The sequence below is a fragment of the Podarcis melisellensis genome (genome assembly GCF_964234715.1).
Source record: "Podarcis melisellensis genome assembly, chromosome: 5".
NCBI classification, from domain to species: Eukaryota; Metazoa; Chordata; class Lepidosauria; order Squamata; family Lacertidae; genus Podarcis; species Podarcis melisellensis.
In genome coordinates, this window is record NC_138537.1 from 56,632,747 (window position 1) to 56,649,754 (window position 17,008).

A 17,008-nucleotide genomic window follows, 5' to 3' on the forward strand; every position below is an offset into this window, starting at 1 on the left:
TAAATTCGAGAACCAAGGTACCACTGCATAGCACAACTAGAAGGATATTATCTCCAAGTACAGTTGCTGTCGTATAGTTAAAGCTATGGTTTTCCCAGTAGTGATGTGTGGAAGTGAGAGCTGGACCATAAAGAAGGCTGATCGCCGAAGAATTGATGCTTTTGAATTATGGTGCTGGAGGAGACTCTTGAGAGTCCCATGGACTGCAAGAAGATCAAACCTCTCCATTCTGAAGGAAATCAGCCCTGAGCGCTCACTGGAAGGACAGATCGTGAAGCTGAGGCTCCTGTGCTTTGGCCACCTCATGAGAAGAGAAGACTCCCTGGAAAAGACCCTGATGTTGGGAAAGATGGAGGGCACAAGGAGAAGGGGGCGACAGAGGACGAGATGGTTGGATAGTGTTTTCGAGGTTACCAGCATGAGATTGACCAAACTGCGGGAGGCAGTGGAGGACAGAGGTGCCTGGCGTTCTCTGGTCCATGGGGTCACGAAGAGTCGGACACAACTAAACAACTAAACAACCACAACAACACAATTGCTGTGACTGGGTCACTGTACTTACATTGTATGCATTTTAAGTCTAGACCAATTGCCCCATCTCATATTTCACACCCTTTTGGTTTCAGCATTTCTCTTTAACTTATGTGTTTATATGTATACGCATTGTAAACACACTTACATACAAACCTGCAAACTGAAGATAACATTTAATCGAGGTAAGGAAGTGGACTCTAGTTCATGAAAGCTTATGCCACAATAGATCTGTTAGCTTTTAAAACCGCACCAGATTCTTCTTGAATTTAAGCATATAGTTATCTCACACAATTTTTTTGATCAATTTGCAATGTAAAAGTTGCACCAAAAGTTGTGACTTGACTAAGTTGTAAAAATAATGGCAATTTCATGGCACAATGGAAAGTATGTGGAATACATTTTCATTCTAGTCTTTGATAGCTGTTCAGCTGTAGAGCTGCAATATTTGCTGCCAATGATTTTCAAAGGATCTCTTCAAAGTGAATCTCCGGCTGAGGGGAGGGGGCACACAGAGCACAGGAAATATTGTTTCACTAAGCTTGACATTTACTGCAAAGAAAGAAATGTATGTACTGAATTTATGAGTCCCTATGATCCATCTATTAAACACTAGGTACTGCTTTTACAACTGGCCTTCATCAAGATTTTTCATCTTGTAGCCAAAGTGTCGTCTCTTCTAATGACTCATGATGAAGATTCATTCCAGTTAACTTAATTTCAGATGACTTTTGCTGTTCTTTTTAGCATGTTCTATCCATAGAAGGCTGGATATTTGCTGTCCATATTCTTTATGTACACATCAGCTAATCAGTGCTGTCCAATAAATAATTGACATTGTGATTAAAGAAAGATACATCTGTTTAAGATTACCCAAAGTTCTGCTACAAAACTGATAAGCTGATAATTTGTCATAGCATTTAGGCAGAACAAGTATGAGTTATGCTTCTTTTTGTCTGCAGATGTAAGCACTCTTTAATGCAAAGCTGTGTTCTAGAGTATGTATCTAACTTATTTTAGAGAAGACTGAAATCTGTTTGCAGCAACTGTTACTATCCCACACTATTTACGTCATGTTAGAAACTGAGAATGAAAGAAAAAAGCAAAACAAATCCAAGCAATATTCCCAATAAATGTGCTATTATGGATAGCTATTGAAGAAGAAAGCCAGACTCTACACATGGTTTCATGAATTATGTAAATTGCATGTGGTACTTACATTCTCCAAGACACAATTATAATTAGCACCCCTCCCGCATTCATAGTATTAAGAACAAAGTACTGAGCTTTAGTAGAAGAGTTTGCTCATTTGTATTGCTCCAGTGTTTTTCTGCTGTGTCAACACAAGAGAAAAACCACAAATCAACAGCTGTGGACAGGGACTGAATGTGTGTTGAGACAGGCAAAACCACTAACAGTACCTTGAGCTACACATCAAGGGGAGGGGGCGGGAGAGGGAGGGAAAGAAAGAAAGAAAGAAAGAAAGAAAGAAAGAAAGAAAGAAAGAAAGAAAGAAAGAAAGAAATGGTCCTACCATTAGGTAAAGTGACACAGCTGCCTCAGATGGAAGCTGCTGGGGGAATGGGGAGAGGTGGCAGGGTGTTGAAGGACAGGGCTACATGCGCCACAAGGCCAGCTCCTGAATAAGCTAGTCTGTAGCCCTCACATGTCGTATTCAAGCAGGATTCTGTATATGTAAATCCAGCTGGCTTCTGTACATGAAAAGAGGGTGCCATCTTGTCCTTTGTTTCAGGCTTGTACTGTGCCTGAAATAGTTTAGGATATAGGAAGCTGGGAAAGTGAAGAGAGAGAGAGGTGTACATGAGCAACAAAAGGAAGGAGGTGAAGCTGCCAGCAAATTTCATATGGAGCAAAATTCTAGGCAGATTTGGTGGGTTCTCTGCAGGCAGCCTTCATATCTGAAAATAAAAGCACTTGCTTTCTCTAGATTATGGCCAAGCTCAAATAATATATCCTATGTCACTGTGGGGCAACTCACGCAGAACCCTATTGTCCTGAAGATGAGGGAAATTTGGAAAACCTTTGCACTAGGCCTTATCAGTGGATCCCGCATTGCTTACCTGTCTTCCTACTGAAAGGGAAATTCACAGTTTAAAATTATACACATACCTATGTTTGAATAGGTGGGTGCCCAAAACTGGATCCTATGAAAGCAGATGGATCATCATTCTTCCTCCTCATTATAATGAGCTGAAAAAATACTTTTTCCTAACTAATATTTAGAGGACATGCTAATCTTTCAGTATAAATTATATATTCACGGGGGGAAAACAGTACTACTTTAAAAGATTCTAATCAAATGCAGGTAAAGTTTGTTTACTATAGACCTGTAAAATTTCAAGGACAACTCTGAATACCGAAAGAAGATAAATTAAGTAGTTGGTGTCTATCTCTGTCAAATTTGTTATCCTGGAAACATGATTCAGTCTCCTCCATAGTGCCTTCAGCAAGGGCTAAAGACTTTATTTTTAGAAAGAAAACACAAAAATCACCCTGAATGTGAGCCAAGGGTCTGTCACTTTGAGTATGGAGAAGGAGAGACATTTTAGAAGCCCTTGCACATACTGTCATCTATCCTGCTCTGGTTCAACAAAATTAGGCCCTAGAGACTATGTATCAAACTCAAAATAACTAACAAATAATTAATTAAGGGCAGGTTCAACCCTGCTTTCAAAAACATGTTTACAATTCTCTTTGCTATTTTAGAGTTACTATGGAGGACCTGTCAACCTTTTGCAGGGACGGGGGAGAAGAAGAGTGTGGAAATTAACTTAGTTTCTAACAATATGTGATAGTATATGGAAACCCAAGGCTTTGGCATTAAGCCCAGCTAACTTTCTGAAGAATCAGGAATGCAATCAAATGTGTTTTGGAAGACACCGCAACCTGTGCTATACACCACTTTGAGACAAAAAATTGTGAATGAAAACATACATTTAGCATTATGAGTTGAGGGGTTTAGCCTTGTTGTTGTTGTTTAGTCGTGTCCGACTCTTCGTGACCCCATGGACCAGAGCATGCCAGGCACTCGAGAACACTGTCCAACCATTTCGTCCTCTGTCGTCCCCTTCTCCTTGTGCCCCCAATCTTTCCCAACATCAGGGTCTTTTCCAGGGAGTATTCTCTTCTCATGAGGTGGCCAAAGTATTGGAGCCTCAGCTTCAGGATCTGTCCTTCCAGTGAGCACTCAGGGCTGATTTCCTTAAGAATGGATTGGTTTGATCTTCTTGCAGTCCATGGGACTCTCAAGAGTCTCCTCCAGGACCACTGAGGCTAGAATCTCCAAAAGAGAACCTGGTGGACCAGCCAAATCAGACCCTTTGTCAAGGTGCACAGTTAAGTACCCAACATCTGCATCTAAAAGGAGTGAGCTCCATCCTAAAAGAGTGAGCTCCATTGCCTTGGGAACAAATGGATGGATCTCCCCACACCCCACCTGGTTGATGGAGAGAAGAACAAGATGAGTAAGCTGGAAGCATGAAACACAGAGACATGTTTGCTGTGCGCTGGACTTTAGGGCTCCCCTGGAAACCTAAGGGGCAGCAAGATCGATGGGTGTGCTAATGCTGTGAACCCCTGCATCCTACGGTCAGGTTGTGTATATGTGTAAATAAACCCATATATCCTAAAGACACCACAGTTTCCACTGACCTCCATTTCAAGGAAACTGAATCTGGGTATGTGCAATAATCCCTGGAGTCTCTCTCCACTTGGAGACTAGAGTAGCACATAAGGGGTTCTAAGGGAGGAATACATCCCCATTTCAACATAAGGACACCTTCCTCTCTTTTGTTGCCAGTCATGCACTCCTATCCAAAAGAGCTATGACAGTGGCGGACTCATCTCTTTAAATATAGGTGTGTCCTAGCTCAGTACAAGCCGAGGGTAGAGATCTAATTTAAAGAGCAAAAGAAATAAGCACATGGGTTTGCTGGATTTTCAATACCCTGCCTTCATATATTTTGGACTACAGCTCCCATCAGCCCCACCAAGGAGGGTTCTTGTGACAGGGCTGATGGGAGTTGTAGTCCAAAACATGAGGTCACCTCGGGTTGGCAAAGGCTGCTAGAGTCTACCCCCCAGATGCTTTGCTTCTAGCGAAGCTCACTTCAGATAGCAAAGAACAGGAGATGGAAAAGGCAAGTCAGATGATAAGACTGCAGAGTAATATGCCGCATGCACGTGAGGGGTCACCACATGCATTCCCATGCCTTGTGTTACTTAAATTTGACATGTCAAACATACGCTGCTGGAACCCCATTCATGATGCAATGTTGCTTGTAGAGGGGAAAGGGAGTATGCAATGATTGTCATGGATGCTGAGAAGGGAACCTGGCTAGCATACCTTTGCTGCTGGGAGTGCACAGGATCCTGACACTAACCTTATGCCAGCATAATTTGGCTGCCAACTTGCTCAAACCATGCTGTTTAAAAGATGTCTATCCAAGATCAATTTGTCTCCCATGTGACGGAAGGAACACTACAATTAATGAGTTACTGACCTATATGAGGAAGAGGTTTTCCTTTCCTCGTTCATTTTATATCCATAAATGATTATGTTACATTTGCTCTAGGTTCTTGTTAATATTGCATTCAGCACTGCGTCCAGATAAGCTGAAAGTGAAAGGAAGCAAGCATCACTTGGCCAATTAACCCTCTTGTATTCCCTTCAAAGTGATAGTAGAATAAAGTTATCAGGATACCTGGCATTCTGCTGTTGCAATTATAGATAGGAAGGGGTAATTTAAAGTGAGAATTTCTTTAATATGTTAATTGCATAAGCAAGCATATCTTCTCCTCTACTGCTTTCTCTACTTAATTAGCTGGTACAGCTTCATGCTGTGCTCCAGTGCTTGTTTTAGATACTTTCTATGAGACAATGGCTCATGTAGTTGTTCTTCAAAGTCACAAAAATGAGCTGCTTCTAATTATGCAGGCTGGGGGGAAAAAATATCTTAATCCCCAAAATTTCTCTTTCATCCTAATGATGGGATTAAGCATATATGAATTGGCATTTTGTTACGAATTCATTATGGTTCTCAGTGTCTGGAGCCCACACCAAAAGAGAAGAAACTAAACCAAAGGAGAGACAACAGGAGGAGACCAAACACAGTCATCATAAGAAGGGATGATAGATAGGGATTGAAGAGGAGCAACATAATAGTTTACAGTTTTTCCTAATGGCCCTCAAGGCAGACAAACATGTTAGTGTAACCTCTGAGCTGGTTTCTAGAAAGAGATTGGAGTTTACATTTTCCATTTACTAAACTATAAGCTTTGTGGTACGTGAAAGACACATTTAGGGCTTATCCACAAACAACCTTTTGCCCCACTCTTTCCAGGCAGAGGTCCATGCTTTAACGCTCTGTGTCCCCCAGCCTGGGTGTAGGCAAAAGAATTCTGAGAATGGAACTTACTTCATTAAAGCAAAACACGGACAGGAATAATGACACAAGCACTACCACAATGACTGTGAATGTGATTGACTGCGCTGCAATATGTTGGCATTGATGTAACAGCGGAGTGTAATTTTTGAAAAAGCAACTTTTATTTTAATTAAAGGGTAACTCCAGCTGTCAGCTTTCACTGAAACACTACACTGCAGCAGCTGTTTTTGTACTGACAGGTGAAATAGCTCAGTCAGTGGTCCAAGGGATAATTTATAAACTTTTTAAACTACAATATTGTTATGTACTGAAGTTCTCACCCTGGGCCAGCAGGGGGATACTGTAGATAGTTATGCATACAAACTATCCAATTACTGAACGTCACTTTCGATCCTTCATTTGCATAACTATCTACAGTATCCCCCTGCTGGCCCAGGGTGAGAACTTCAGAACATAACAAATATAGAAATAATTTATAACAGCCATATACTTCTGGGAGGTCCTGTTTCCCCACCATATAATTTCTGATGTTTGTATTCTTTTAGTTATGTTTTGAGCCACTGATAATATTGTTGCATAGCATCCAATCTCTGAGCAGTGCGAGATTGCAGCGCTTCCAGGTGCCTACTCAGAGTTCGGTTTCCTTGGAAACGAAAGGCTCAGATTGTATATATGTGTAAATAAACCATATATCATAAAGCCTCCAAAGTCTCCACTGTGCCTCATTCCAAAAGGAAACCTGAAACCTGGTGTAAGTGCTTAGAACTCTTCTCCAGGAATCTCACAGCCTTCGGAGATTGGGGTGACATGCAATAATATGTATATACTACTAATAAAAATATACTACTTTCATTTGTTCTGAAAGGGAAGCATTTTCAAAAGCCAGAAATATTGAGGAAACAAACTTGGAGGGACTTTGAAAGGCTGGTAGAATATGGTAACTTTAGGAGAAGTTAGGGCATGAATAAAATGATATCACATACTGCAAGGTGCCTACCTGGCCCAGTAAAGGAACCTAATTCTTCCCTCTTCTGGAAAGCAACCACATTTTCTCTCTCTCTAGTTCCTATATTATGCACAGTCTATTATCCTGTATCAAGGAGAGACAGTGTGATACAGTGGCTAGAGCATCAGTTTTGGGACTGGTAGGAGATCTAGGTTCAAATTCCGGCTTCAACCATGAAACTCACTGAGATGATCTTGGGTCAATCACTTTTCTCTCAGTCTTACAACCACAGGGTTGTAAGGTTAAAAAGTTAGGGAGAGAACCATGCATGCTAACTTGAGCTCAGCTGGACAAAAGCGGGATAAAACAGTAAGAAATGAATAAATAAAATATATTTGCAAAAAAAGTAAACATATACCATTATTCTGCTGGCAAGGACAACTTAAATACACCAAGAAAAACTACAACATTAGACAATGTTATGGCTATTATCACTTTGACCCACATACATACAACATTTATGAGGACAAAATTCTTGAAGCTTGCTTAATACTTGCCCATAAATTATTGTTGTACGCAGTATAGCTAAGTAGAGAGATGCTTAGTCTGAGAAAGCAAATGTTGTGTAAATGGTCACTGAAGTGCCAATTTTGAAAGGCTGTTGGCACTGCAAGTGCTTCTAACACATTTTTAATAGATTGCAAGTCTCTAGAATGCATCTATTTATTCTCATCATAATGTGGTGCTAAATTAAAATGTGTGATTAAAACCTACATTCTTCAGGAAGAGTTGTATCTGATGTTGCAAGAGAGGAATTCTGCTTGTGCAACCTCCCCCTCCTCCCCCCCCCCTGTGCTGCCCCAAATCTACTCTGGAGGATCCCAAACCCTCTGGAGCATATTTTAAACATATTGAGGAGAGGCTTTAGGGGAGAGGAGAGGAAGGGAAAGTTCTGTTGCCCAAGCAGATGTTTGCGGCATGAGTGGAACAGCAACACTGAATACCACCCTTAGCCTTTTACACTTTTGCTACTAAAATCATTGCCTACTTTCAAAACTCCGTGATAGATTTGCTAATCAGGCCTCATTTGAATGAGATAACATATCTGAACTGTGATCTGAAATACAATTCAATCAAAGTTTTCAGGAAAAGAGTTTTAATGCTATAAGCAGTGCTTTTTGTGATGTTATTCATTGGTATGAAGTACCGTCACCTCTTTAATTGCTGGCCATGGAGGCCATTTAGTGTTGGCACCCATGACACCATTACCAATATACAAGCACTGGCACCTCATTTTTATAGCACCCCCCACCCCCAGCACTGGCTAAAAGTAGCTGTTTTGGTCAAATGGACACCATTGCAAACACAGGTTTTTCGTCTCCATACTTCACACTTTTATATGTATACTCTAGGTATGCAGCTTACAAATTTAACACACAAAATGAACCCAGTACAGTCATTTACTAAATCTACATACAGTAAGTATACCAGATTTTGAGCTCTGTAAGTTATTTATTATAACAACTCTCTAACAGAAGTCTTCCCTTATATATTGTCTGCCACAAAACAGAGGCACACACACCGTCCACTGACTAAGTGCCACAGCAGTTCTAACAGCAATGACTTCTCTTTGGGAGATATGAGGTAAGGATTAAACCTTAGTAGAGAGGACGTCTTCCCTGAATACTTCCTCCTTTTGTTTTAGCTTATATGGTTATCTGTAATTCTTATAATGTGTACAGGATATTTCCTATTATCAAAAACATATTTGGAAGAAAATAATCATTGGGATTGGGATCTTGAGGCTTGCTAAATTAGGCTCTTAATCACATTCACCTTATCCCTCCCAAAGACATAAAGGAGATACCACCAGGGAGTATATCTATCAGGATTCTACTTCTTTGGTTTTGCATGTGAAAGTTATACACATCTTATGCTTTAGCTCAGTTGCCTCACCCATACCACAGTTGTGTACCTAGTTGGACAGAAACCATCTACACAACCTCCGACTTCTTCTTATTCTATGTATATGTATGTATACAGTTATTACGTATTAGGAGAATCAGGCTGAGAAGACTGAAACTAGCTGAGCAGCTATTCTACCTCAGAGTAAGATATGAGACACACACACACCAATATTTACTTACTGATAAATACTGCACAGCACAGGATTTGTTGCCTAATCCAGTGCTCAGCAAATAGATGGTTGGTGTGCAACTCTAGGTGGAAACTAAGGAGACACACCCAAGTCCTTTGCCATGCTCTTTGCTGATTAGCAACTTGAAAGCTCAAGATCAATACATTGCTATTCTTGGGAGGAGCGAGGCTGTAGGAAACATTTTAGCTGAACAGCTTATTATATTTCCTGCAGTTTCCCCTCAGCATTTAGAAGGTCAGGTAGGGTTACTAGGTGGTTTTATCCACTAAAAAGAGAGTGACAAACCAACTGATGATTGTCATCACAGGAGCATGATGCCCACAGCATAGCAAGGACCAGGCAGTGTAGAAATAAACACAGGAGACTGGTATTTGGGTTGAAATCAGCCACAGTTTTACAGATTGATTACAGATGTAAGTAGGGTTTGGCCAGGCACTGGGTATGAATCTGGTATTAAGCAGCCTGACTGCTGGTTGATAATTATGGTGGTGTCAACCCAGAGCTGAGGAGCTGCCCCTGACATGGACCAGGTGCATCAACTCCACTTGGGCCACTACTAGGAAAAGTGCTATGGCCCTTTGTCCCCCATATGGGCTCCCGGACAGAAACACCCTTCCTGAACCCCTTTAACAGAGTACCCAATCAAATAAGGATCCAACCTAATGCCTTATCTGCCAGAGTTGTGACCTGCAGACCAGCCAATTTGTCTACACAGGGAAAAAATCCCCCTTGGCCCAGAATACAGTGACCAAAGAAACGATAGCAAGGACCTCACACAAGCCTGCCCACTCACCTTCAGCCAGGCCACCTCCAGCTTGGGTGGGTGCTGAATCTGCAGCTGGCCTCCAAAGTGGGTGAACTTCATGCAGCTATCCTCTTAAGTACTGGAAGGGAATGGGGCAGGTCAGCCTCTTCCCCTGTGACCATATTTGCCCCTTGGGCCAGGGCTTTTCCCTGTGGGCTAGCATGACCGGAAGGAGAGGCTCTGGTCATCCCCTCAGGGCCACACATGAAAATGACGGTCATTGGACCATGCCACAGCCATGCCATGTGGCAAAAGCTGCTCCCCTGGAGGCCCAGGGGAGCAGGAACTGTCACTGGGCCACAGTCTATCAAAGTAAGCAATGAAAATGAAAGGAAGCAATAAAGAAATACCGTTTGTTTCAAGAAAACTGGGCTGTGAATAATGGTTACAAAGGGGTGGGGGATGAAGCAGGCTTAAAGCAATGTAGAAAGAGATATACGTAATTATACATGTACTTACCATCTTGTTTTGAACAAGAAAAAGCCTAGAAATATGGTTACATGAGGCTATTTTCTAAAGCTAGATAGCAGTCTGAGCTACAGTTCCTCATGCATTATGTAACCCATCAATTTTAACTTTGCAATCGACTCACTAACACTACTAGACTGCAAGGAATACAAATTAGAAGTACTTACTCATTTCTCTCCAGGATGATGACAAGTTGCTCACTTTCAGTTTGTATAAGAAGTTTCAGCACTGCTGGGTGAGTCTGAAAAATGAAATTGAAGACTAATTCTATTACTCCAAACAGAAAATGTAGGTGCCCCTGCTCTGTGACAGGTAAAAATGTGCAAGATTGGGACCCTTATTGTCAAGAAGATTGTGACAAGATCAGCAGGAAGATGGGGTTTAAGGTAAATTCAACAGCAAGGAAGCATTAGTAGGAGTTTTCAAAAAAAAAATTGTATTAAAACATTGGCTAGTATCTCAACAATCTTTCATTTTCTTTGACATCTATTTTTACTTTATGCTGCCAACTGCAAATATATTTAAACACATTTATTTTATTCACTTAGTACCTCAGATAAATTGTGTGCTTGAACTGCAGATTGATAGAATAATAACAATATATTTCTACAGGCCTCAGTACCACTGATTGACAGTGTGCCCTTAAACTATTAGCAATAATTAACAGAAATCGTGCTCTGGCGGCACGGTGGCAGCAGGAGGCCCCATTAGCTAAAGTGGTACCTCAGGTTAAGAACAGTTTCAGGTTAAGAATGGACCTCCAGAACGAATTAAATTCTTAACCCGAGGTACCACTGTATATATAGACCACTGCTCTTGTTCAAATCCTTGTGCAATATTCAGCTAACAAGCCCTGCTATTGGAAGCCCCCGCAAGGACTTCTGCTAGCACACGGTCCTCCTTTTCCTCCTCCAAATTAGCAGGGGGGAGGGTTCAGGAGGATCCTCCAGAACTGAACATGAGGGGAGAAAAAGACAGATCATTACATCAGGCAAACAAAAATGTTTGCGCTGACAAAGCAATCTGCTTAGCGCCAAGTTGAATTCCTCTCCATATGTTTGTAAACAGGGTCCCTAGATCAGGAGTGGTATAGAATTCACACTTCAAGATGAAACACAGTCTTAATTTCCTGATCACCTTGTACTGGGGGTCTGGTAAGGGCATGATGTATAGAACAAAGACACAGGAGCAGAGGTACAGTATTTACCAGAAGATCCCCTGCTCAGGTCTCTCTCCTGTTAAGTTGTTTTGCCCAGCTTGTTTTGGTACATTACTCCAGTATGAATTGTACCACATGACACCCAAAGGGCTTTCCCTACAGAAGCATGTAAGAAGCTGAATTTTATTTTATTTTTTGCTGTTCCATTTGTACTCTCCTTCTCCTCCTTGTGAGGTAATTGCATCACACACACTGGGATGGGCACAAAGAGCTTAGCCACCTAAGCATTCCCCATGACCTCTTTCGTTTCCCACAGGGAAAGGCAGAGCAGGTTCTCTTAGGCCAGGGCTGGTCTGGGATCCCATGAAACCTTCAGTGGGAGTAAGTTTGGGGGGAAACTGCTGAAGACGTGCAAAACTTCTCACGAACTCTCAGGAAAAGATTGCTACAACTTGGCAGAACCAGAACTTTCTCAGGAACACTGTTAAGAATGCCTAGACTTAAACAAACAAACAAACAACTATGGTCACCAGCATCTGGGGTAATCTATTTCATGTCAATAGTGGAGATTCATAAATATCATTTTCATGCAAGAAAGCAGCTAGATTAAAATAAGGCGTTGGAATGAACTTTGCAATAACTGGATCCCTCTACCATACTAAATAAATGCTTCAGGCCAAAGCCTTGGCATCTACCAGGCACTTGGGAGTCATTGATAGCCATGAATATTTAAAGGCAATGTTGATTACCACTTTAATATTAGGCAAATGGTTCCAAGACTTAGAAGAAATAAATGCTATATAACTTGGAAAGAACAAAACAGAATTGCAACAGCTTAATGGATCCTTTCAGGTCTGAGACTCGCTCACTCATTTATTTATACAATTTATATACTGCTTAATTACACTATTCTCTAAATGGTGTGCAGGATACCCAAAACAATTAATCAAATATGAATTAACATTATAAAATCATTCTCTAAGTCTAAGACAAAACAACAACCATAAAATCAGAGTTCAGTTTAAAAGCTTGCTGGACTAAAAATGTCTCCAGGAAGTTCCAGAAGCTCATCAGGGACCAGGCTGAGCTCAACTGGCACTTCCATAAAATTGGGTGCGGCTCCTGGTGGAGACAAGCCATGTATCTTACATGCACACTAACAATGATTCCCCTCACAGACTTCAGTGAGTGAACAGGGATATTAGGGATCAGGCATCCTGACCCCAAGTTGTTAAGGGCCTTGTAAATGACCACAAGAGTCTTGAAACTGGTCCAACAGCATATGGGCAGGCAGGGCAAACTTTTGAGCACTAGGAATTACATGCTGGTGACAATCTGTCCCCAATAAAACTCTAGCCACAGCATTTTCTACCAGCACATTGCAATTTTATTCCAGCAGGCTTTTAACTGAAGTTTCATGCTATAGCTTTTTAACTGATGCTAACTTTTGTACTGTGTATTTGTAAATTGCTTGGAGATTAGTGTAGATAAGTGATACATGAATTGTTTAAATAAATAATTGAGCATGGAGGTTACCAATGCATAGATCAATATGGCCAGACCGTCCCAATCTAAAAACAGCCCGATTACGATAGTTGGTATACCAGCTGCAGCCAGTAAAAGGCATTCCTAGCCACTAGGGCTACCTGAGTCTGCACTGACAAAGATGGATCCAGAAGCAGCCCCAAATTCTGATCTGTCCTTCCAGAGGGAATGCCTACCATTCTAGGGAAAGTGCATTGTGTGCTGTACTTCCCCAGAGAAAGTACATAGGGGGCAACATAAGACATGATCTTCTTAGTGGTGATGTACTGATTAGGGAACATCCTTCTCCCTGGAGGGACATAGGTGGCACTGTGGTCTAAACCACCAAGCCTCTTGTGTTTGCCGATCTTAAGGTCAGCAGTTCAAATTCATGTGATGAGGTGAGCTCCCATGGCTTTGTCCCAGCTCCAGACAACCTAGCAGCTCGAAAGCATACCAGCGTGAGTAGATAAATAGGTACCACTGTGGTGGAAAGGTAAACAGTGTCCATGTGCTCTGCCACTTGTCATGGTGTTCCATGCACCAGAAGTGGTTTCATCATGCTGGCCACATGACCTGGAAAAGCTGTCTGCAGACAAACACCAGCTCCCTCGGCCTAAAAGCAGAGGTGAGTGCCACACCCCATAGTCGTTTTCAACTGGACTTCACTGTCTGGGGGTCCTTTACCTTTACCTTTTTACCTTCCCTCTGAGGTACAACTGGCACCAACATTACTGGCATTGCCAGGTTAAAATACACCTGTTTGCCTCAGCTGTTGGATGTTAGTCCACTTCTGTGTTTGTTTGTTTGGTGGTTAAATGTTTTAATTCATATAATCATACCTGCTCTTATCTTTTATTTTAAATACTACTCTAACATGTTGTGGGACAATCCAGTTAACGACAGGTTTAAAAATCTCTCGATAAAAAAAATAAAAGATGCAAAATGAAGAGTATGGTTATTCATGAGTCCTCAAGAAATCTTCATTGTCAGGCAATTATTATTAGGTTCTATTTAAAAACCTGTATATATAATTACATACTCTCAATAGAGAAGGCAAACCATCTTTGATGACAGTACATTATTTTGAAGTATATTTACCTTTTCAGGTATTAGATCTGTTTCTACAAGCTCAGCAACAACAGAGGTCATTCTGAAGATCAAGAGCTTGAATATATATGCTGGTTTTAGAGGCACCATGTAAGTCATTGTGATCAGCCATTTCAAGCAGGGCAGCTTAGGAAGCTGGTTATCTGCTGTGTTTTAGAAGTGTGGCTAATTCCCCACTGCTGATATTATTGTTGGAACAAAATGCAAAGGGGTTGGTATCATAAATTAAGAACTAATAAGCCACTTTTTAGTTGCAGCAGATGCTATTTACTGCCAGGCACTGAAAGAACTTCTCTATTACTATACTGGAATCTTGGTATCAAAAGGTCTGGCAAGTAGCACCTCTGCAAAAACTTATGAAAAACTTATGACTATAATGAAAATATTAAGGGGTTAAAGTAAATGAAAGGCTTTTAAAATAACCTGATGGTACTTGATTGACTACAACAATACAAGAGAAGGGGTAGGCCACCTTCCCCTGAGTGAGTATGCACAGTTATGGATGTTGTAAATAAATATTCATATTTGATTATTTAATTTCTATACCACTTAATATATTTAAAATATCTCTAAGTGGTGTAGAAAAAAAAGAAAACATCAATGTAGCAGAGACATATGGATAAGAAATGTATCTGTATAGATTTATTACCTGTTTGTGTATGTATATTGCTTAAACATATTTAAAAAAAATAAAATTCAGCAGTGCCAAGTAGGTCTGCAGAAAATATTTCTATTTGCTTTTTGCAAAATGGGACAACCTCAGTTTTAAATACACCCTGCGCTAAACTTGGTAAAATGCTGTATTTTCTGCACAAATGTTATGCATAGAAGATTTTACATTTCTCCCAAAAGAGCTCAAGGAATGTTTGTTCATGCTTATTTTAGCCACAAACTACATAGGTTCCATTTGCATATAATAGTAAGCCATAGTTAGAAACAAAGTGCCTCTCCCTCTCTCACATAGTTAGCATCAGACTAGGAAGCTTTAAATTCCCGCCCCCTGTCCCACTAGCCACCCTTTCATGGACCTGCTGCTTAGAGGGGAAGGGTGAGTGGGCTGCAGTGGCTAGTTACACTTTTATAAAGACAGCAACATTAATGTTGTTTATGCAATTTAAGTCACATCTTGTATGACACCAACAGAGTACAACTTCCCCATTAACTTCCAGGTAGCAATAGTTCACAAAAAATGTTCCTTCAATCTTTACAGGCTAGTTCCTGCTATTTAAAGCTGCATGTCTTTTTTCTTCTTCTACAGAGCTTTCCCCACAAAAACTCACTCTTTAAAGTTCAATCAAAGCAAACATCAATCCCCGGAAAACCTAAATTGATGTTTGCTCCAATGGAGCACCAAAAAGCGGGTTTTTGTGGTGAAAGCTACAGGGCAGAAAAAAGAGGGGGTTGGGAGAAGCTTGGATATGACACATTAAAGCATGGACATGTACCTGGAAAGAGAGGGGCAAAAGATAGGTGTTGATAAGCCCAAATTCTCAGTATCTTACCCTGATCAAGAAAAGAATGGCAGAGACACAGAAACAAATTTAGAAGGGTCTGAACCTGGAAAGCAGTAACCGATTCAGCTTTTTTTGGAAAAAAGAAGTCTGGGAATTGAGCAGTATGTGATTGTCTTGAGTAGAGTCCAAGCAACTGAAGCCTTGAGTTTAGCAACATCTTCTCCTTTAGGGACATATTTGTTATTGCAGCAACAAAGAATCCAGTTTCTTTTGACTAATTATTACCAACATGGCAGAATGGGCATGCATCCACTATTAACTGGGAACTTACTTTTATGTTGTGAACCACCCTGTTATCTTCAGATGAAGGGCTGTGCACAAATTTAATAAATAAACAAAACAAAACAAAACCCACCCAACTGTATCATCTGCATCAGTGGGACACTAAAATGCAACTAAATTGTGTAACAAGTATAATTCAACGTGGATGTTTATTTCTGTGCATAACAGATCTGCACTAAACTAAGCAATGGATAGAGTAGAATCTGGTGGGCTCAGAGACATCAATCAGCCTTTTCTTGTAGGAAACATGTTCCATACCCCTAAAACTGTGGCCTTTTCTTGCACCTTTTAAAGCTGTACTGTTTCCCTTTTTGAGACAAGCAACAAGAACTATACAGTGTATTCCAAATATGGATGAACCAAAGATCTATAGCTAACATCTTTATGATCATGGCCATTTTATTTTCAGTCACTTAGGCTATTTATTAACAATCCCTAGCATGGATTTTGTCTTTTTCAGCAGGAGCACACATTGAGTGGAGGTTCAATTTAAGGTACTGGTATTAATCTTTAAAGTCCTAAATGGTTTGGGACCAGGATATTTGAATGACTAACCGCACCCATATGAATCTGTCAGATATTTGAGATCAGCCTCTAAGGTCCTTTTCTCTGGTCCATTAGCATTAAAGACTTTCTTGTTTAAATCCACATTTGGGTAATTGCATCGTACTGGGCTTTAATTAATGTTTTTTTCTGCAGCTGCTAATTGTAATGTTTGATGTGTCTGTTCTTTAATAACTTGGCATTTTCAGTGATTGTGACGTGAGACATTTTGTGAGGGAAGATAAACTGAAAAGCTGGCAAAAAAACAATTAAAATAAAAAAAATGATCTATCCACCACAATCCCAAGTTTCTAGTTAGTTGCTGTTATTCCTTACAAAGTTCAGTTCTTAATTAGAAAGGGTTCTTATAGCCCTGTCTGTATTAATTCATTTGATTTCTTAAAATCTCAGAATCAGAAAAGCTGATTGGAACCAATTTGTACTGTGCCCTCAGAATAATAAGAATGAAATAATAAGGATTTGAAGAGATCATAGCTATCCAGATTCTAATCCAAGTTGAATTTATTTCGAAAGTCTTGAAGGGGTAATAACGGATAGGT

The 17,008-nt window shown here is 40.5% G+C and overlaps 1 protein-coding gene across 1 annotated transcript in view; it reads right to left on the reverse strand.

Annotated features, from left to right (window-relative positions):
* ADAM12 (ADAM metallopeptidase domain 12) overlaps positions 1-17,008 on the reverse strand; it is a 181,976-nt gene that overhangs the window by 126,300 nt on the left and 38,668 nt on the right. The window contains 1 exon segment of the mRNA XM_081912644.1: positions 10,484-10,557. Within this exon segment, the coding sequence (XP_081768770.1) occupies positions 10,484-10,557 (74 nt within the window).